This window comes from Tiliqua scincoides, chromosome 2, assembly GCF_035046505.1.
Source record: "Tiliqua scincoides isolate rTilSci1 chromosome 2, rTilSci1.hap2, whole genome shotgun sequence".
Lineage (NCBI taxonomy): Eukaryota > Metazoa > Chordata > Lepidosauria > Squamata > Scincidae > Tiliqua > Tiliqua scincoides.
This window is the reverse complement of record NC_089822.1, coordinates 155,085,402-155,106,933: the sequence shown is the minus strand read 5'-3', so window position 1 is coordinate 155,106,933 and position 21,532 is coordinate 155,085,402. Positions and strand designations below refer to the sequence as shown.

Sequence of the window (21,532 nt, the reverse complement as noted above, 5' to 3'; positions counted from 1 at the left end):
TGGAAGAACTGTTTGCACATCAGCCCCATGCAATCCAGAATACTGTGGCCCAAATCCTAACTCAACTTTCCAGCACTGGCATAGCAGTGCCAATGGGACCATAGCTGTATCCTGCAGTTGGGTGGCATTCGAGAAAGCCTCCTAAATGAAAGGGAATGTTTGTTCCCTTACCTCAGATCTGCATTGCCCTTATGTCAGTGCTGGAAAGTGGGTTAGGATTGCACCCTGTGTCTCATAAGCATCCAGCAGCTGCATAGGAATAAGGTTATGAAATGCACACTGTGATAAGAGGACACTTACTCAAGTGGGCAAGCCAAGCCCACTACCCTGGTGTCTATGCAACTTAACCTGGGAGGAAAATTATTTCCAATACCACATATAGCAATTGATATGATCCAAATGTGAGCAACCGCATGAACTCACCACATTTCACATAAGTATTCTTTTATATATGCCCTTAATTATATCAATACAATCACTGGGCCACTGATTTCTGATGGAATGTAATCCAGTGCAACTTTTCTTAGAGGATGTGCTCCACTACTTAGAAAATTTTCCTTTTGTTTCTCTGTTGTTCAAGCCGCTGGATGATTCTACTTATCACAGTGCATAAATTTACATGAATTAATTATAAAAATGGTCCTTGCGCATGTGTATTTGTCTCAAGGTAGCACTGCATTATAGGAATTGTAGTCTTTAAGCTGTGCAAAAAAAAAACGCAGTGGAAGAATCATTCACAATTTTAAATAGATCTTGGTGTGAAAAAGTAATATAACAAAATTGGTTTGCTGCAAAGTTAAAATAGCAAGAGAATAAAGATATTGTTCATTCACAAGGCCCAGAAAAGAAACTGAAATATTTCCTTAATGAAATGCATAAGTTCAATGACAGTCTTTCATCTCTTATGTTATTTCCATAGAATATAAGTTATTTAGACCAGTGGTTTCCAAACTGTGGGTTGGGACCCACTGGTGGGTTGTGACCCAATTTCGGGTGGGTCCCACAGAGCCTCCAATTAAAACAGTGTGATGGAAAAATCAAGCCATGAAGCTATTCAAAAATCAGATATCTGCTAATTGCCCTGCAAAGTTCTCAGCTCCTGCAGTTTGTAAGATATCTGCTAATTACCCTGCCAGTAGCTCAGCTCCTGCAGTATGCAAGCATATGTACATAAAGGGAGATAAATTGCTGTCTTTTTCTGGTTATTATTACTTGTAAATAAACAAATAAAAACATTATTTCTATCTAGATCTTCTTTTTTAAAAGGTTCGTAAAGCTAGGTGGGTCCCAATAGAGTGTCGTTTTTCAAAGTGGGTCCTAGTGTTAAAAAGTTTGGGAACCACTGACTTAGACCATGGTATACACATAAAGATCAGTACTTGCAAGTGACAGTCAGTGGCACATAGAGGTCCAGCCTATTTATACATGGATTTTTTATACACAGATTTGACTCAACACGAATGGCCCCTGCAAATGAGAAGGAATGTGCTGATCCCTGGAGAAGGGGAAAAATGCATTCCTTTAAAATCAGTTTTAAAAAGCTGCTGGCTGACAATCCATCAGTCCTACTCTCTCCAGGTGATCCCTCCCTTTCCCCTGAGCACCTGAAAGAAAGGTGATCGCTTTGCATTGGTGAAGGGAGGGACTGAGTGAAGCCCTTGTAGGATGACTGTTAGATTGTCTTCTTAATGACTCTTATCTTAGAGTCAAAAGGTCAGCACGGCTGTTTTTAAATCATGGGAGCAAAGAAACTTTGTTTTTTAAATGATTTAATATAGTGTGTTTTTTGCCAACCATGTGAGTGCTTGGAATGGAACCCACGCGAATAGTGAGTCTCATTATTTGTACTTATACACCTGTACTTATTTCTCCTGAAGACACTGGCATAAAGCATGACAACTGAGGATATAACCAGAGCCAGCTTCTTACCTCTCAGGGAATACATGAAGCTTGAGGGCCAAGGCCAGGGGGCACAACCCCCCCCTTCCTCTGTGCATTCACTATATATGTGAAAGGGAAGGTAATAACAGGGGTTGGATGTTACAGGGGATACATTGCTACCACTAACCCAGATCTCCCCCCACACGTCTCTCTAGCAAAGCAAAAGCTATCAAAACAAGAAATGCAAGTCATTGCCTCATTGCATTCAGAATTCTCCTGCCTCTTTGCAAGTGACAGTCAGTGACCTGGAGCAGGAAGGGCAGGGAAACACTGACATCATATTATGTGTTTTCCTCCCAGATGTTACCAGAGAGAAGAGTAAAGGAGATGTGGATCAGCAGTTGCCACACATTCCCCTGAGCACCTACTTACTCTCTGAAAGCTCTCTAAACACTAACTGCAAGAAAACAAGGGTCCGAGGGAATTATACTTACAGTATTATAAAGTGCAGAAACAACATATTCTTCACCAAGCCCAAGGCGTCCAAGGGCCTAGAGAGACCAGTCAGAAAAATCATGGAAATCAGAAGATTCACTAGGACAGGCTCTCCTCCAGTTCTCACAGAGGGTCAGCTCCACTCTGGGCAAGAGAGGGAAAACTGCAAACGGATAATGTTTTGCCTTGAAAAATATAAATGCACAAAAAGCTATGGGATTGTTTCCTCCAGAGGCTCTGAAACGGCATATGCATCACCCATAATCAACCATTTGCCTGGTCCACCGTCCCTTGGAAAACAGCCATTCAGCATTCAAGACTGAACCTACTACGCACAGAACTGTACCCATCCACCCGGATCAGGGGCAAGGTAAGGCAGGGTACCAGAGCTGAAGCAGGCTTCTGCTTTAGCTTTAGAAGCCACTGGGAGAGCAGAGCATGAGCAGAACAAAGTCTTACACTTACATTGGTCTTGGATGGACAAAAGAACACAGCATTCTCAAGAACGTATAGGCCACAAACTGTTAACTGAGGAAATATGTCATTTGCAGCGTAGCAAACTGCATTGTAGGGAGATTCTGAGATCCAGTAGGTCATCTTGTGATAAAGAAATGTGACTTATATAAGGTAAACTGCATCTCTGATTCCCTGCATCTGTAATGGACCATGTGCGCCCTCATCCTCTGAAAAGGCCACTTGGAGGGGTGAGAACAAATAAGTTCTTAGCCAGACATAATCTGTGATTAATCTATTCCTTTACAGAAATGTCTCTATGGTAACACTAGCTTGCTGGAATTAGGGAAGGAAGAAAATTTATTTTATGACCTTGTTGAACTCTGGTGAAATCTCTTTGAAGCCTCTGAAACTATAACATTGTTATTTCTGGTCTGTTCTTTTCTTTTTTAAAAATATGTTAAGCATTTTATTATTCTAGGATTTGTCCTATAATTATCACCTTCTCTACCTGCTGCTGCTTTACCAGCTGGGACTGGGTCATCCCTCTTCCCCTCACAGCTGCCATTTAGAATCAACTGCCCTGTGAGATGGAGAAGGCATAAACAAGGCCGACTGACATCACCCCACCTGTATCTACAGAGCATGCTCCATCTGCTGTAGCCAGGATGGGGCCAGTGAGTGCATCAACCTACCTAGAGCACTGTTTCACCCAGGACCGGTCCACCCACAAGGCGAGGTAAACCTCGCTGCTTTGAGTGGCAAACAGGCCCGGGTGGTAACCTACAACTAACAGCCACCCCCACAGCTGCCTCACTGTGCTCCCATTTGGCCCTTGTATCTCCTCCACCTTGTTCTGCTGCTCCATGTTTTGAAAAAAGTGAGTAGCAGAGTGAAGCCAGAAAAAGATTGCTGAGAGAAGCACCACTGCCAAGTTTTTTTTTTCCTTTCCTGGAATTGGGAGGGGGAGAGAGAGAGAGAGACTGCACAGTCTACTACTCCCCACTTTCAAAAAAGGAAAAAAAAAAACCTTCCTTTTTCAAAAGTTTGGTGGTGCTTCTCTCAACAACCTTGTTCTGACCCCACTGCTCTATTTCACACAGCAGCAGAACGTGGAAGAGGAGCAACAACAACAGTATTTATATACCGCTTTTCAACAAAAAGTTCACAAAGCGGTTTACAGAGAAAATCAAATAACTAATGGCTCCCTGTCCCAAAAGGGCTCACAATCTAAAAAGATGCAACACCAGCAGACAGCCACTAGAACAGACAGTGCTGGGGTGAGGTGGGCCAGTTACTCTCCCCCTGCTAAATAAAAGAGGAGCACCCACTTGAAAAAGCGCCTCTTAACCAGTTAGCAGGGGTCAAGACCTGCTAACAAGACAAGGAAGGGACATGGTGTGGTTAGGCAAGTGCCATTGCCAAAGATTGTGGCAGTGGACCTAAAGGAGGTACCAGTGCCATGGGGGGGAGGGGGGTACTGCCACCATCCCACCACATCCTGTTGCCATCACCTTCTCTGACATTTATTCTAAACTGGCCAGACCAGGAGGATCCTGGGATCAGAATCCCCACCCACCCCTTCCTTTGCTTCCACTAGCCATCAAAATTGAATACTTGGATTGTAAATTTTTTTAGAGATAAATATTGATGAAATTGCTACAAGCCACCTGGCTCCCAGGGTATAGATTTCTCCTTCAGTAAATTCATAGATCAGAACCAATATTTGTAGAATGCTTATGAATCTGACAATCCTATGGGTATGACCCTTTAGAGGAAATTGAAATGGACTTCCAAGGGAAAGAACCCCTAATCTCCAACAAAAATTTTTTGGTAGCACTATGATTTCTGATTAGCAATCTGGATGTACTTCTAAGAACTTGAGAATCTCAGATTTCTTTTTTTCTTTCTTCTTCTTTTTGAAAGGCATGTATCACCCACACACTGGAGGAAAATGAAACGATAAGTACAACCTCTGCAGATGGCTTTGGAAAGTTCTACACCAAATGGAAAAAGGCCTTACATCACCTTGGCAGCATACAGTTGGTCAAGTTCCACGGAAGAATTCAAGTATTTGAGGAGTATCTGCCAGCACACAAATGAAGGTGCATTAATACAGGAGGGGAAAGAGAGAACTAAAGTACAATATCTGTGTTTCGTGACCAAGGGCCAACCTAGACACTACTTTAAGCCCACCATTAGAACAGACAGGTTTACTTTTATTTCATAAATAGCAGCTGCAGAGAAGCCTGATCCAAATCAGGACTACAGTCAAGGGAGAAGGACTTTAACTTTTTGCTCTTGCCGCGGTCCTAAACTAGAGAACAGCCCGCAGAGCCCCCTGCAGGGCTCCACAAGCCATGGAAAGTGTAAAAATCATGACTATAACCCACTTGCAGTTTGCAATCCCAAAACTGGAAGTGGGTTGCGATCACAATTTTTACACTTTCCAAGGCTTGGAGAGCCTTATGGAGAGCTCTTTGGGGCTAACCACATCCCCCAGAGTCTGGTGCAGTAATGGATAAGTTAAAAACCTTCCTTCCATCCCTGGGAGCAGTGCAATTCTACGGATCATGTCGCTGCCCTCCCCTATCCTCCACCCCTTAAGGGGCCAGAGACAGAGCTTCTCAGGCTGGGGTGTTGCAACACCCCAGTTTGAGAACCTCAGCCTTAAGTGGTCTCAGAAAGCCAGACGCAAGGGAGTGGCACCAGGACGCAGGTCTTTTGTTGTCTTGTGTGCTCCTGGTGGGCCACTGGAAGTTACAGGAAACTGGACTAGATGGGCCTTGGCCTGATCCAGCAGGGCTTCTTATATGTTGACAGTACTTGCAAGTGACAGTCAGTGGCACATTTCTCCTGAAGACACTGGCATAAAGCATGACAACTGAGGATCTAACCAGAGCCAGCTTCTTACCTCTCAAAGGATACAAGAAGCTTGAGATCCAAGGCCAGGGGGCACAACCCCCCCCCCCTTCAAAAAGAAAACTCTTGACTGCAGTCTTTGCATGGGAACACACACATAAATCTCACAAAAGTAGATGAATACTTAATCAGGATCTACTGGGTAGAAAGAGTCTGCCAGTATGCTACAGCAGAGATTTTCAACTCTTTTCATTGTGCAGCATACTAACAAGGTGCTGAAATTGCCAAGTCACACCATTAGTTATTTTTTAACAATTGGCAAGGCACACTACACTGCCGGGGGGGGGGGTCACATTCCCTAATGGCCCTACTAGTAAATGACCCTCCCCGAAACTCCTGCAGCACTCTTGTGAACCATTCACGCCACACCAATGTTCTGTGGCACAGTGGTTGAAAATTGCTGTTCTAGATTCATTGAGCAACTGTTGGCAAGTTGCTCTTTCTCAATCTCAGCATACATTTGTAAATTTGAAATAAGAATGAGATGTCGTATTATTTGTGATATGGGAGTGATAATAAAGTGCAGTAAAACACAGAGAAAAGGGTTACGTAAATGATAATCATGTTCCAAAGAAGTCCATGGGTCTTACATGTTGAATTTCAGCTCACGTCTCTTCTTCACAAAAAGAGGATTTTCTATACAAAAGACTGAAACCACCTCAAAAAAGGGATGGATCATGTCCTCCAAACAAACCTCTACTTTGATTACTTGGTCTCAAGTGGCGAAGCGTAGTCTTCACCAGAAGAGTGGAAGAGCAGCCAACATACCCCAAGCACTGGAAAGATATATGAAGAAACAGAGCACACTCCTATTCCCCATAAATAATGTCAGAAAGAAAGAGTATGAAGTATCCATATCAAAGAGTGCAGAAGTGCCTGTGTGTGTATTTGGGCGCGCACATGGAACAGAACACAAATGTTCATTTTGGAGTGGAGTCCATTGACATGTTTCAGACTGACAATGTGTTCCATGCAATAAAGATTTCCTATTCCTAGTTTGTTGGTAAACAGAATGACATGATTCACCTATAGCATTGGTGCTAGATTCTTAAAGCTGGGCAGTAGCATAACAAGGGTGGGTGGTCATAACAAGGGTGGGTGGTGGGGGTGGTCTGCCCCAAGTGTCATGTACATCTGGGGTGTCAAACATGCCACTGAACAGCTGGTAAACCTTGTCTTCCCTGGGGATCTTGAGGTGGAGACTAGCTCTACTCTTCACTTTGAGTGGCTGCTTGAAGAGAAGGGTAGATTAGATCTTTACAGTGAGATCCCCTGGTGGAGTTCAGGTCTACCAGCCACTCAAAGCCACAGGTAGACCTGGCCTTCACTTTGAGATCCCCTGTCAGCCTGGTATACCAGACTCTCAAAGCGAAGGGTAGACCTGGCATCCATGAGGGGATCTTAAGACGGAGGCGAGGTTTACCCTTCCTTTTGAGCAGCCTGCCTCAGGTGTCCAATACCTTAGCTATGCCACTGAAGCTGTCCTGGATTGATGACTCATTGCAAACCATAACTGTTGACTTCTGACCTGGAGCCTTTCTGGTTCTAGTTGTTCATTCCAACTATAGATTTCTTTCTTTTGAGGCCTTGCTTGCTTGAGAAACTTTGAGAGCAAAAATTCAGACCTGCATAAGAGAAAGGACACCATTATACAGCAAGTCCTCACTTAACATTGTTGATAGGTTCTTGGAAACTGCAACTTTAAGTGAAATGATTTATAACAAAACCAATTTTACTGCAGGTGGGTTCAATAACACTCACTCAAGAAGCAGTCTCACTGAGTGCTTTCCTATCACACCACAAAGCATTTTTGTGCCTCAGAATGCCAAGGCATTCTGGGGTGTGACAAGGCCAAGGAAGTGGGTTGCAGGCCTAGTGCAACCCGGAAACAGCTTCTGGTAGCCCTACAAAGTGCAGTCCTGGAGGACGTGGAAGTCAGAAGACTGAGAACCACTGACCAACTTTAAAATAAAACAATGTTGAATGGAACAACTTCAAGTGAGAACTTGCTGTATATAGTATACAAAGTTTCTTCAATGCACTCATTATCAATAGTGTTACACAGAAAGTTCATGAAACAAACCCATGCTTTCCTGGCAGATCTGGGATGGCTGAAAGTTGGGAAGAAGCAGACTTCTATTGTGCTATCAATAATGGGGACTCTCTGTTGTCCATATGATTATACTGTCAGCCCATTACACAATGCGGAACCAGGTTTGCAACAAATGCCCAGACAGCCACTTGCTCTCACCACCCTTTCCTCACCTAGCTTCAGCCCAATAAGCTCAGCAGGCTTCTTTCTTTCAAGCGGTGCTTGGCCTTTTGTAGCTGTGCGAAGGCAAACCCCCAATTCACGATGACAATCGCTTCCCCGGGTGCTCATAGTAGCGTTTTAAAGTTGACTTCTCTCAAACCCATCAACTTTGTCTGGTCCTTATAAAAAGAGCACCTAAACTTGAGGTCAATTCATGCACATATTTGAGTGTACTGAGATGTGGGTAAATATCAGTCCACGTGGTGAAGTGGAAACAAAAAGTGAAAACAATCTTTGTTAGTTTCTTTGTTATTTTATGTCAGATATTGTTACAGCTGAAGATGAAGGATTCTTTTATAAGAGAGGTTATTTGGCTAATAGCCCAGGAGACTGACTGAGTGATTCTTAATGGCCAGTACAGTTTCTCAGTGGGAGTCTCCGGGTACAAAGATTCCTCTGGAATGTCTAAAAGGTAGAAAGTCACAGAGCTTGGAAGAGGTGATCCAACTTAGGGACCAATGCTATCCAATTTTCCAGTACCAGTGCAGCTATGCCAATGGGGCTTGTGCTGCATCCTGTGGTGGTGGTGGGGGGATCTGTCACAGAGGCCTCCTCAAGGTATGGGAACATTTGTTCCCTTACCTTGGGGCTGCATTACGGCTGCACCAGTGCTGGAAAGTTGGATAGGACTGGGCCCTTAATTGATGGAACACATGCAAGTTATGAGTTTAAGAAAACAGCTGTTTGCAGGTCTGAGACACAAAATCAAAGACACAAAGAGAAAATATATGCCTTGAAGACACCTTATGGAATGCAATGCCTCTCTCTGGTGGGCTGATATGAGGTAGTAGATGTCAGTCTGCATAGCTGGAAAGACCATATTTAACCCCTCCGAAGGGGACCATGCCCCAGGTTGTCCCATTGGATCAAAATGAAGAATATACGATATGTTCAATCCATTTACTGGGTATTGCAGAAAGCGGGTTTCTGAGACAAACATTTGAGCAAAAGCTCATGAGAAAGAACAGGCTAGCCTCCTCTCACAGCTGTGAGGATAAAAGTTCAGGCCAGAGCGGAGAGTCTGGGAAATGATGAAGCAGGATAACCTAGAGCAGGTGTGGCCAACCTTTCAACTTTACAACTCCTGGACCTTTAACAACTATGTAGAGATGGGAATTTCAGCAGATGCAGCTTGTCAGATGACAAGCTCCTTCTCCTCCCAAATGGTGCACTGATGGAGTGCCTTCTCAAGCTGGTGCCGACTGCTTTACAGCAGTTACTGCCAAAGGAAGAGGAGGACCAACGGATGATGGTGAGTACAGGATTGGGTTGTCAATCACATATAAATACAGTACATCCAATTATTAAACTGTATACCTATTTATATTTACATAAATACAAATTAAATAAATCTGCTTTATTCTGTCACTTTTAAGTCCTCATAAAAAATTTTTAAAAATCCCAAGTGGCTTTTAAATAAATTATACACACATTTTCTCTGCATTAATTCAAGACATCACTGTTTAATTTTTTTATTTTTGAAAATACATTGGTTTGTATGAAATGGATGCAACTTTTGTGACTCACAACTAACTTGCCTGACTTATTTCAGTGGTGCTTAGTAAAGGCTAACTTTTTTTTTTTATATACAACCCTACTATGAATTTAAGCAAATGCGTTTATACTTTTCATTTGAAAGACTTTCCTGTTTGAGTGTTTTTGTTCCATTTCTGAAATATTGTTTAAAGAAGTTGTGGGGTTTTAAAAAAATTACTTTAAAAATATTAATTCTGAGCAGCTTCCCTGACTGTCGAGTTGGACATGTGACATCCTGGCTCTTACTTTTTCTTCTTTGACTTGGATTTCTCCTTCTCCAGCTTCTTTCGATATATACATTGCTTCCTCAAGCTAGCTGGATCAGGCTGCTCAACTATCCTCGGCTGGATAAAAGGAGGCTCAGGCGAGTGTGTTCTCCAGGTGGAAGGAGGCTGTGGGTAAGTTACACGAGGAATCTAGGGAGGGAAGACTTAAATCACTGGGAGTTCATTAGGAACAAAGCAAAGCACTTTCATTGTCCAAAATGCATTCACCGGCCTTAATACAGTAGCCAGAAGCCCCAGAATGCTTACACCCAAGTACAAGGCTGGCCTCAGGCATGATTTCATATTTACTAATAAAGGAGAATGCCACACCCTGCTCCTTGAATGGGATCCTGGAAGCATTCCCTCTCTCCTCTTGCTTAGACGTGTGGATTCTTGAGTGCCAGCTGAACATCCTTCACTGCGCATGCCATAAGCACACACCAACACACACTCCTCACAGGAACATGAGCATGAAATCAGACATTGGAATCAACTATGCTTGGAATTTACTCTACTAGCCCATTGTAATGCTTTGGCACACATCACAGTTGTCAGCATCCATTTTCTAGCAAGCGAATAGCTGAATTCTACCTCTTTATTAGAATAGGCTGGGTATGTGAATGGAATGCATTTTTTACATGCATAAACACACACACCTTGATGGTGCTCTGTCAGTAGCCATGCACTGACTGTCAAAACTGGTAGATGGTGGATAGATGAGCCATTTGCATCAATCCCCCCCCTCAGGAACAAACAGTAATAATAACACCTATGTAGCACTTTTTGAACGCACAAAGCACTTCACATGTATTATTCTAACATTGTCTTTACAACAATCCAGTAGATTCACAGCCCAACCCTATGCATGTCACCTCAGAAACAAGTTCCACTGATTCCAATGGGACTTACTTCAAGGAATGTGTGGATAGGGTGGCAGCCAATCTGAATATACATTCCACCAGCGATGTGCCAGCATGATGGCCAAAGGAACACACCGTTTTTGCGTGCAACAAAGCTGCAAATGCACAAGGCAGCTGTGCACACCGGCTGATGGAGAGACCTCCTGCTGACAGCGCCTGTTGGTGGTGGAGATGGGCAGTGGAAGGATCAGGGCAGGGAGCGGGATGAATGGAGAACTTTCTGGGTGGAGAGGGAGATGGGCGGGAGGTGAGACAGGAGAAGGAGGGGTGGATCCTGGCAGCAACATCGTGCAATAGGACAATCCTATCCCCATTCCCTCTCTTCTTCCCTCTCCCTTACACTTCTCAGTTCTGAGCCAGCAAAATGGCTGGCATAGATCTAATGAAACCCATTAAGGCACGGAGGTGTGTTCCAGCGTTGGGCAACAAAGGCTCTATGATTTCCCCACCACCACCCCAAAGGATGCAGTGTGTAATTGGCTGGTAGTGGCTGCCTTGGTGGGGTGGTTTAATTAGCATTGGGTTGTATTGCAAGATTGGGATCCCCATGTTGCAGTTGAGGTTAAGTGGAGTGGCTTTCCTAAGGTCATCTAGTGAGTTCATGTAAGGAATGAGCTTTAAACCAGTCCTGATTTGCAGCTCAGGCTCTTAGCCACTAGACTACATCAGCTCTGGTTGCTATTGGTAGCCATTCTCATATGGCTCAGTCCTAGTCAGATGCTTCAATGACATCACACAGACAGTGGCACAACTCCTGTCATATCCTAAGCCTGTCCAGGCAATGTCACACCAGCACAGCTCTCCAATAATGCCCTTCCCAGCCATGCCACAGTGTCCATGGAAACGATGACACAGCCGGCCATTCACACAGCAGCATCCTGACATCAGCACACCACCGGTATAGCATCAGTGCTACCTCCGTGCATCATCAGTGTTATGCCCATACACCATCTGTGTCATATCCAGGGATCACCACATCCACCCAGCCCCAGTACCAGCTGTCAGGAAAGTGCAAACAGAGCGAACAGACCAGGGGGCAGGGGTAGGGCCAATGAGAGGCCAAGACTGGGGAGATGACCCAGTGCAACCACTAAGAACATGCAACACAACAACAATCACCTTCGGTAACCAGAGGAGGTGCCTCAAGGACACTGCACACACCCACAAGTACAATGCCACACCACCCCCAACCTCTACTGAAACTAATTACATCAGCAAAGAAGGAGCAATAGCAAACACCTGCTAGAAATTCCTCCACCCAGGCTTGAAGTGCCTTCATCCCATTCATAGAAATGCACATAGCCAAGGAACAACTTTAGGACCACAGCACAGGAAATGCAGAAAGAAGCTCTCTCAGAAGAAGGCAGCCACATGCAACAAACACACAAGTCTCTCCATGGCAAGGGTTCAAGTCTCTGTGGGGGCATTCGCCACCTGGAATGAACCTTTTGTTGCCAGGGAGGGACTGGAACAAGTCACAAGGAGAGCCTCAACAGCACACAGGTAAAGCAGGGCCCCGCTTCACAAAGACACAGGCTAGCAGCCAGGCAAGACAGACTTGAGCCCAGCTTAACTAACAACCAAGTCACCTTTTACATGACTGCCCAGAAACACCCATGGCAGGGGCAAGAGAGAAGGGAGAGGCAGGTCTAGAACCCACACCAGCTACTCCACAAAGCTCTCTAACCACTCAGGCAAAGTGTACCTCATCTGGCATTTAACATCTTGCATCACCACAAATAAGCACACCTGGTTGGGAGACAGTAGCACTTGGATCCATCAAAGGGAGCGCTGTCCATGCCAATCACTGGGCTGGCATGAGTCACAGTGTGCTGACTGCAGTGGCCCACCCCTCTAGCCAGACCCACACACTCCATGCCCTTTTCTTCATTGCTAGCACTTGCTAGAGTAGCTGCTGCTTTGCTGCCCCTTCTGTTCTCCTGCCACTGCTCACCATGTATCATGGCACCAGAGAACAGTAGGCTCATGATCAGTAAAGGAGCATCTTCCCCACCCAGCCCAAGAAATGAGGATGCTGCAGACTGTGAAAACAGCCCACCCCCCTCCCATCCCGCTCTGAGGCCAGCTGAGGTAAGAAACAACTAGGGAAGGAGAGATCCTTATCTGCCAGCAAGGAGACAACAAGGATGATCCAGCCAAAGTTTTTATTGAATAGTATTCTACCAGCCAGTTGCACTCTAGCATATCACATGCCTTTATACAGAAGAAAGTGAAGGGCTACACTCAATATTGGAGAGATGCCAAAACCTGGTGACCATAGCGCCTGGGGTAACTTACCTCCTTTCAGTTTGGTTCCAGATTGCAACTACAGTACGTTATATTTTAGCTCAGATAAGAAGTTATTGTGAATGAAGCCAACCCCTGACTGTGTAACCCCACCCTACATTCTTGGTGCAATGCTAAAGCATGATAGACCCCTCTGAGCTAGCTTTTAGATCTAAAGATAAGTTTCAGGTTCCAACAGCTACCACAGAACCATACCTGATGGAAGGAGTCCTTTGGCATCCTGCGTTCTAGAGCCTTCCGGGCAACTAAAAAAAAGAAGGTGAGGGGGAGATCCCATTATTAAGACAAAGAGGTATGCTACTTCTTCAATGATTAACTTTTCAAGTGTAGCCTAGCAAGTTTATCTTTGGAACAAAGGCAAACGCCACACATCGAACACCAAGCATTGTATTTTCTTGACCTAGGCTGCAATGGTGCCCACACACCTGGCTGCACTGAACTCAGTGAGATTTCATTCATTCCCAAATCTTCCCCAAAAACATTATAGTTAAAAGGCATTTTACTGTACTAGAACTGAACCCTTTTCTTACCTAATCCTCATCTGAGTGCACAAAGCAGAAGTGCAAGTTACGCATGCCAGTTCATGTAGCGTAGTCCAGTAGTACTCACACTTTTAGCATCAGGACCCGCTTTTTAGAATGAGGATCTGTCAGGACCCACCAGAAGTGACATCATGACCAGAAGTTACATCATCAAGCAGGAAAAATTTTTACAATCCTAGGCTGCAATCCTACCCACATTTACCCAGGAGTAAGTTCCATTGACTATAATTGTTAAATATACATAGTAGCTTGTTAAAAGTACAGGTCTGTAACACTTCCCCAAATGCAGTAGTTTGGGCCTTCAGTATTCTCACAAAATAGCAAATCTAGACTAAATGCTGCAAATCAGCAAAACTTGCAAAATTGACTATGTGCAATAAGAGGAAACTGTGCCAGTCTGCAAAATGTATGCAGGGCACAGAAATCCTTTTTCCTTGGTACAGAATTTAGACTTCCAGTCTGCAGAATTTGCAACAGTAAAGCAATGAGGGCACATAGCTCTAATTCAGGGGTGCCCAAACCCCGGCCCGGGGGCCACATGCAGCCCTCAGGGGCTCCCAGTCCGGCCTGTGGGGAGCCCCTAGTCTCCAATGAGCCTCTGGCCCTCCAGAGACTTGCTGGAGCCTCTGCCGGCCTGACGAAACTGCTCTCAGCGTGAGGACAACTGTTTGCCCTCTCACATGAGCTGTGGGATGAGGGCTCCCTCCACTTCTTGCTGTTTCACATCTGTGATGCAACAGGCATGTGGATGCGGGAGAACCCGTGGACATTATATATCTGGACTTTCAGAAGGCGTTTGACACGGTCCCTCACCAAAGGCTACTGAAAAAACTCCACAGTCAGGGAATTAGAGGACAGGTCCTCTCGTGGATTGAGAACTGGTTGGAGGCCAGGAAGCAGAGAGTGGGTGTCAATGGGCAATTTTCACAGTGGAGAGAGGTGAAAAGCGGTGTGCCCCAAGGATCTGTCCTGGGACCGGTGCTTTTCAACCTCTTCATAAATGACCTGGAAACAGGGTTGAGCAGTGAAGTGGCTAAGTTTGCAGACGACACCAAACTTTTCCGAGTGGTAAAGACCAGAAGTGATTGTGAGGAGCTCCAGAAGGATCTCTCCAGACTGGCAGAATGGGCAGCAAAATGGCAGATGCGCTTCAATGTCAGTAAGTGTAAAGTCATGCACATTGGGGCAAAAAATCAAAACTTTAGATATAGGCTGATGGGTTCTGAGCTGTCTGTGACAGATCAGGAGAGAGATCTTGGGGTGGTGGTGGACAGGTCGATGAAAGTGTCGACCCAATGTGCGGTGGCAGTGAAGAAGGCCAATTCTATGCTTGGGATCATTAGGAAGGGTATTGAGAACAAAACGGTTAGTATTATAATGCCGTTGTACAAATCGATGGTAAGGCCACACCTGGAGTATTGTGTCCAGTTCTGGTCGCCGCATCTCAAAAAAGACATAGTGGAAATGGAAAAGGTGCAAAAGAGAGCGACTAAGATGATTACGGGGCTGGGGCACCTTCCTTATGAGGAAAGGCTACGGCGTTTGGGCCTCTTCAGCCTAGAAAAGAGACGCTTGAGGGGGGACATGATTGAGACATACAAAATTATGCAGGGGATGGACAGAGTGGATAGGGAGATGCTCTTTACACTCTCACATAATACCAGAACCAGGGGACATCCACTAAAATTGAGTGTTGGGCGGGTTAGGACAGACAAAAGAAAATATTTCTTTACTCAGCGCGTGGTCGGTCTGTGGAACTCCTTGCCACAGGATGTGGTGCTGGCGTCTAGCCTAGACGCCTTTAAAAGGGGATTGGACGAGTTTCTGGAGGAAAAATCCATTATGGGGTACAAGCCATGATGTGTATGCGCAACCTCCTGATTTTAGGAATGGGTTAAGTCAGAATGCCAGATGTAGGGGAGAGCACCAGGATGAGGTCTCTTGTTATCTGGTGTGCTCCCTGGGGCATTTGGTGGGCCGCTGTGAGATACAGGAAGCTGGACTAGATGGGCCTATAGCCTGATCCAGTGGGGCTGTTCTTATGTTCTTATGTTCTTATGGTAGCAAAGGAAAGGCTGGCCTTGCTTAGTGCAAGGCCTTTTATAGGTCTTGAGCTACTCCAAGACCTTCATTCATTCATATAAGTTCCATCTCTAATAAATTCATTTATGTAAATCTATTCAAATTTTAAATGTAAATTAATTCTTTTTTTCCCCCAGCCCCCAACACAGAGAGATGATGTGGCCCTCCTGTCAAAATATTTGAACACTCCTGCTGTAAGTTAAAAGTATAGCTTTAAGAATAGTAAACAATTAGCAACTAAGAGGTTTGTTGCAAGATTGATGTTCATTATGACATAAGCTTTATGCCACAATAAGTTCCTAATGGAGTAACACAGCTACCCCTAAGTGAGCAGTTAAGTAACCCAACAAGGAGGCAGCAAGAAATACAATTAATGCAACTTTTTTAAAAAGAAAAGCAGCATGTGGCATTTATCAGTCTGGAACAAAGGCAACATATTTAAGAACACTCTTGAAATACAAAATTAATTTTCCCCCTCTCTTCTGGGTGTACAAAACCTGCCTTTGCGCCTGTAGAGATCTACAAGTATTTGCCCCAGCAGCAGCCCACATAGTTATAATCCACATGATTGCAACCATTATGCTCAGATGCTCTAACTCACATTTGTCCTCTGGCCTCTCAATCAACAGACCCCATTTTAACTTTTGAGGCTTTTTGACACCAAACACACTCTCTGGGAACCACTTTGATCCCCCCATTTTAGGCCCTTTCACTGCAGGTTTGGCTCTAAGGAGTCACTGCAATGCCTGATGGTATCTCAGCAAGCTACTAGTGATTCTTGGGGGCTCATTTTTCCTGAAATGGGAGTGAGGAGTGATGTCATAAACCTTTACTATGATGAGGCCCTCACTTGACATGTACTCCAATTATAAACAGCTTTGCTTAAATGAAAATTAAATGTGTATGTACTGTGTATGTATGTAAATCCAGGCTGCAGCTAAGATCTGCAACCATCAAACCTTGAATCCTTGTGAAATGCAAGAACAGGTACCGTGGAGTAGCAGTCACAGGAAGGAAACTGTGACTTCTGTGTCCAGCGCTTGTCCCTGGGTAGACTTGTGCTAAGGAACAATTCCCTTGGAAGGAAATATCGTGTGATATATAATAAGGTGAAATATCATGTCGGGTCCGATCTTGACACTCTTGGCTTAATTGTTTGCCTTACTGGAACCTATAATGAAAGCCAAGAAATGACAGACATCTGCACAGGGGAAATTGCATGATCTATGGTTCAGACCAAACGTGCAAAAATCCACATGGCAATGGGCATTTCCCATGGAATAACTGCACATTTGGAAGTAAAAGCCACAAGGGTGTCCTTATCTTGAGACATCAATGAGTTTACAGCCACAGAATAGCCAAGCACCTCCTTCCCACTTTTGTACCTCTTAATCCACAGGTTCAGAGTATTCCATGTGTGGTTTTGAATACATGGTCTTAAAACTCATGTAGTTTTTGAAACCCATGTTCGAAAACTTCAGAGGTGGTGAGACAGTGCCCTAGACTGACTCCCTGCAGAGCCTTACTTTGCTACAGCTCACCCTCTCCTTGTATTCAGCTTTCAAGGGCAGCCATCTCTTTCTCTTGCTTGCTCTTCTGGCTGGGGTAGGTGCTGTTTGTATTACCATTTGTTTGTATTATTTGATTGTATTGCTGAGCATGCCTACTCAGAAGCAAATCCTATTGTGTTCAATGGGGCTTACTCCCCGGAGAGTGTCATAAGACTGCAGTCCAGGTTGCAGGGAAAGAGGCTTGCCATTTTTCTGGCAAAGTCTAGCTTCTCCACTTGCATCAGTCTCCTTGCTGAAAGTGCCTGTATTAAACAGGCTTCCTTCTACTGAGTCAAGCAATTCTTTTTTCTTTCCCCTGCTCAGTTCCCTTCATAGAGAGACCATCTTCCAAAACATGGCTGAAGCCATAAAGGTGTGTACATGTTGTTTCCACATTAGCTTTGGTTCCTCCTCCCAGCAATTCCACCCAGAAGCTCTTTGAAATGCCATGAATGTGGGGGGGGGGGGCACACATGTGTGTATGCACATGCATGGCTTTCATTCATTGAGCAATTCATTGAGCAATTCTTCCCCACCCCCACCCCCCACACTGCTGAGTTCACAGAAAGACCATCCTTCCAAACATCAGGAGGGGTGTATGTGTGCATTTTGCTCCTAATCATGGAGGGTCAATGAAAGCAGCAGCCTGTGGTTGGCGTGGGGGATTGTCAGAAGCACTAGGCTCCTTTGTTGCGCACACACAAAGCCTTAAAGCTGCATCAAACAAAACAGCTCCATCCGAGCCCTGGTCAGACAAAAAGCAACTTCCTGCCCCTTCCCCCAACGTAAAAAGAAAGGGCAGAAAGAGAGAGACAAATGAGGTGGAGGATGAGCCAAGGAAAGGTGCCTCTGACACAAGTGGGGCTTGCTCCCAGGAAATTGTGACTCTCGGATGCATTTTCTCAAGGAATAGCTGCATGTTTAGTTTGGGCCTAAGAGAAAGCAGCAATGCTGCGAATGAACTAGGTGTCCAACTGAAGGGTCAATTTCAACACAGCCATTCCTGGAAAAGGTGGAAAAGCTGGTGTTGTGCCTTGTCCAGGACTGGAACAGTCAGATAGCCCTGGAGTCAGCACTTCTGGCCTCTGGTCAAGAGCCCCTGCCCATCAGACAGACCAGCTGTCTAGGCTGATCCCTTGAACTGGTGGTGCAAGTTCAAGGGATCAGCCTAGACAGCTGGTCTGTCTGATGGGTGCAAGTTGGCTGAGAGACTTGAGGCACTACTGTTCCATCTGCAAACAGAAGCATCCCCCTGTGTCACTGTGGAGCCCCTAACAGAGCTTTCCACTGGCTGGTGGAGAAGAAGAGCTGCTGCCCACTGCCACCCATAAGCCGGGGGGGGGGGGCAGTGCAGGGCTCTCATCAACCTGGCACTGGCACTAGGATCAGCCCCAAAGCAGAGGGGTTAGAGGCAGAAGATGCAGCCAGAGCCAGGTTGTGGTCAAGTGTCAAGGGAATCCATCCAACAGTAAGCCAGAAGTGAGGGATGGGCATGGGGTGGCCTGGACACATGCGTTTTAAAAGGTCTAGAGGTCACTTCACTGCATTGAAATGGGTCAAATGACTGCATCCAGCCTAATGCTGCCCCCTAGAGAGTGTCCTTTCTCCAGTGTCAGAGCATGGGTGATATAGGAGGCTAGGCTTCAGAGACTGCAGGAAGAACTGGCTCAAAGTATGCGTGCGCGCCATGCATGCACACCTACTCACAGAACCTTACAGCTTGAGGCCTTGACAGAAAGACCTTCAAAATGCAGGGAAAAAAATAAAAGTAATAAAACCCAACATAATTAGAATAGTGGCATTTAAAAAATCATCAAAATACAAAGCATTTAACAAATTCAAAGTGTTTCTGCTTATCACCCTTGGAAGTGAGACAACAGGAAATTGGAGAGATTCATGTAGGAAAAACACTGTTTTCCAGAAAGCCTAACAATGCAATCTGCAACTCAGAGCCAAATTTCACATTCCACAACAACAGTGTTTGGCCACCCTCTACACACACAGTGCATGAAGGGGAGATACACATCTCCAAACATGGGATGAACAGGGAGCATCAGCCAATTGCATTCCCCTGTCATGGTATCTGCCCCGTATCTGCAGCATCTAGGGATGCACACCCCTCCAGTCACATTTTTCATACACTGCTTAAAACACTCATGCATATGTACCAAACGCAACGGCTGCATAAAGTGTGAATTAGCCCTATACCAAAAGAATTGTTGTAGCTGTGAAAAGATGTACTGTACGCTGAATTATTTAATGTGGCACCCTCCTAACTTACGATATTAAATAGTCTGAGGGCACAATCCGAACCAACTTTCCAGCACCAACATAAGGGCAATGCAGATCCGAGGTAAGGAAACAAATATTTTATCTTGAGGAGGCCTCTGTGTCTGTCCCCCAACTGCAGGATGCAGCCCATGCCCCATTGGTACAGCTATCCCAGAGTTGGAAGGTTGGTTAGGATTTGGGCCTGAGGAAGTGAAGCCCAATCACTCACCCAGCCACTTCACGCAGGTCAAACACACATAAACCCTGATGATCTCAGCTTATATATGCAAGTCTGACGCAAGTCAGATGGATGGACAGACAGGTTGCAAGGTGAAACCATGTCATCAAGATGTCACGAAACCCATACAAATACAAAGAGGCTGAATGAAATGGAACAAGCTTGAATCCATCTAGGAGTTGATGCACACACACTTATAAGCATGATAACCAGTTAACACAATTTAACATTTCCTATATCTGTTATAAAAGTAATGGGGATGTGCCAGTTAAGGTGCTAAACAATAAGGATAGTCTAATACAAAGTTTCTCAAACTTGGTCGTGACCCAGTAGCGGACCCCCCATTCATCCGATGGGGCAAATGCCCCAGGCACAGAGCCTCATGCGCCTTTAGGACCCATGGAAGCCTCTCTGAGGCTCCCAACAGGGTTGGAAACTGTGCTTCTGGTTTTCCGGAAGCACCGTTTAAAGCATTGGGAAAGCTTCAGGAAGCCTCCCCAACGCAGTCTGGGGTCAAGCGAGGTTCCATAAGCTTCAGGTAAGTAGGGTGGGATGAATTTGCATGGGGGGTGCAACATCCCTTGGGGGGTGCCATCGCAGACATTTGCCCTGGGTCGTGGGGCTGGGGAGGTCCACTACTGCGTGACCCACCGATGCATTGTGACTGAATGTGAGGTGGGTCGTGATGCAATGCTCACTGTCGTACCACAAAGCATGACCTGGAGCAACCAGAGGCCACTTCCAGGTCACACCAGGCCCACGACCCACTATTTGCCTCCATGGGCCTCAGAATGCCTTGCAGAAGCACCTGGAAGCAACTTCTGGTTTGTTTCCATGACTTCTTCTGCAAGAAGTGGAGGCCAGTGGAGTGGGTTGCAAGTCTGGTGCAACCCGGAAGCTGCCTCAGGTGGCTCTGAGTAATGCTTTGCAGCATGACTGCAAGCATTGCATCGTGGCCCAGTGCAGGGAACAAGGTGGGTTCCAGTGATTCAAAGTTTGAGAACTTCTGGTCTAACAGTTATTCATCCATCAGGTTGCTCAGGCTAGCATATATGGGTATTTCACCCTCTTTTATCCTCACAACAATCCAGTGAGGTGGGCTACTTTAAGAGACAGTGAATGGCCTAAAGTCACCCAGCGAACTTCATGGTTAAGTAAGAACTCAGACCTGTGTCTCCTGGTCTTTTGGTTCTCTTCTCTTACAATAAATGGCAGCATTATTTTAATATGTTTCTCATGCGCACCTGGTCCAAGTTCTATTTGAGGCACCACAAGGGACTCTTTTACTTTCAGGTAAAAACAAGGAGTAAGTTGTTCATTTCAATTCAGACAAGGGAACCCTGGAACCAAAATGGTGTCTTTGATCCATATATACTACTGTTTTGCTGCTTACAGACTGTTAAACTGTGCGAAGGGAACAATGCCAGAGGCTTTGTTGCTTTATGTAATCTTGATTATAACAGAACAGAAACCCCATGTAAACAAATCTAAAAACCTTGAGATTTCTGTACCTGAAAGCTCTGGGGGGGGGCTTTCTATTTAAAGTCTTGCTCACAAAAAATGTGAAATATTGAGTTAAAATAGCTTAGAATTTGGGGACTAATACTGTACACACATTCATATAAATATACATTCATATTTACTAATGTGTATTCTTGACATGGTTCAGAGAGACAGAGATGCATATTCTTTTACACCAGTGTAATCCACTGCACTTCTCGGGGTTTACTGGCATGTCTGCAGTGCCATCACTAC

At 45.1% G+C, this 21,532-nt stretch overlaps 1 protein-coding gene across 1 annotated transcript in view; it reads right to left on the bottom strand.

Annotated features, from left to right (window-relative positions):
* Positions 1-16,416, bottom strand: part of HEATR9 (HEAT repeat containing 9) — a 30,170-nt gene extending 13,754 nt beyond the window's left edge. Inside the window, exons 1-6 of the mRNA XM_066617599.1 lie at positions 16,320-16,416; positions 13,290-13,339; positions 9,848-10,017; positions 7,280-7,376; positions 4,858-4,914; positions 2,376-2,432 (exon numbers count right to left, since the gene is read on the bottom strand). Of these exons, the coding sequence (XP_066473696.1) occupies positions 2,376-2,432; positions 4,858-4,914; positions 7,280-7,376; positions 9,848-10,017; positions 13,290-13,339; positions 16,320-16,416 (528 nt within the window). The remainder of the gene's footprint in view (positions 1-2,375; positions 2,433-4,857; positions 4,915-7,279; positions 7,377-9,847; positions 10,018-13,289; positions 13,340-16,319) is intronic.
* Positions 16,417-21,532: the final 5,116 nt, after the last annotated feature.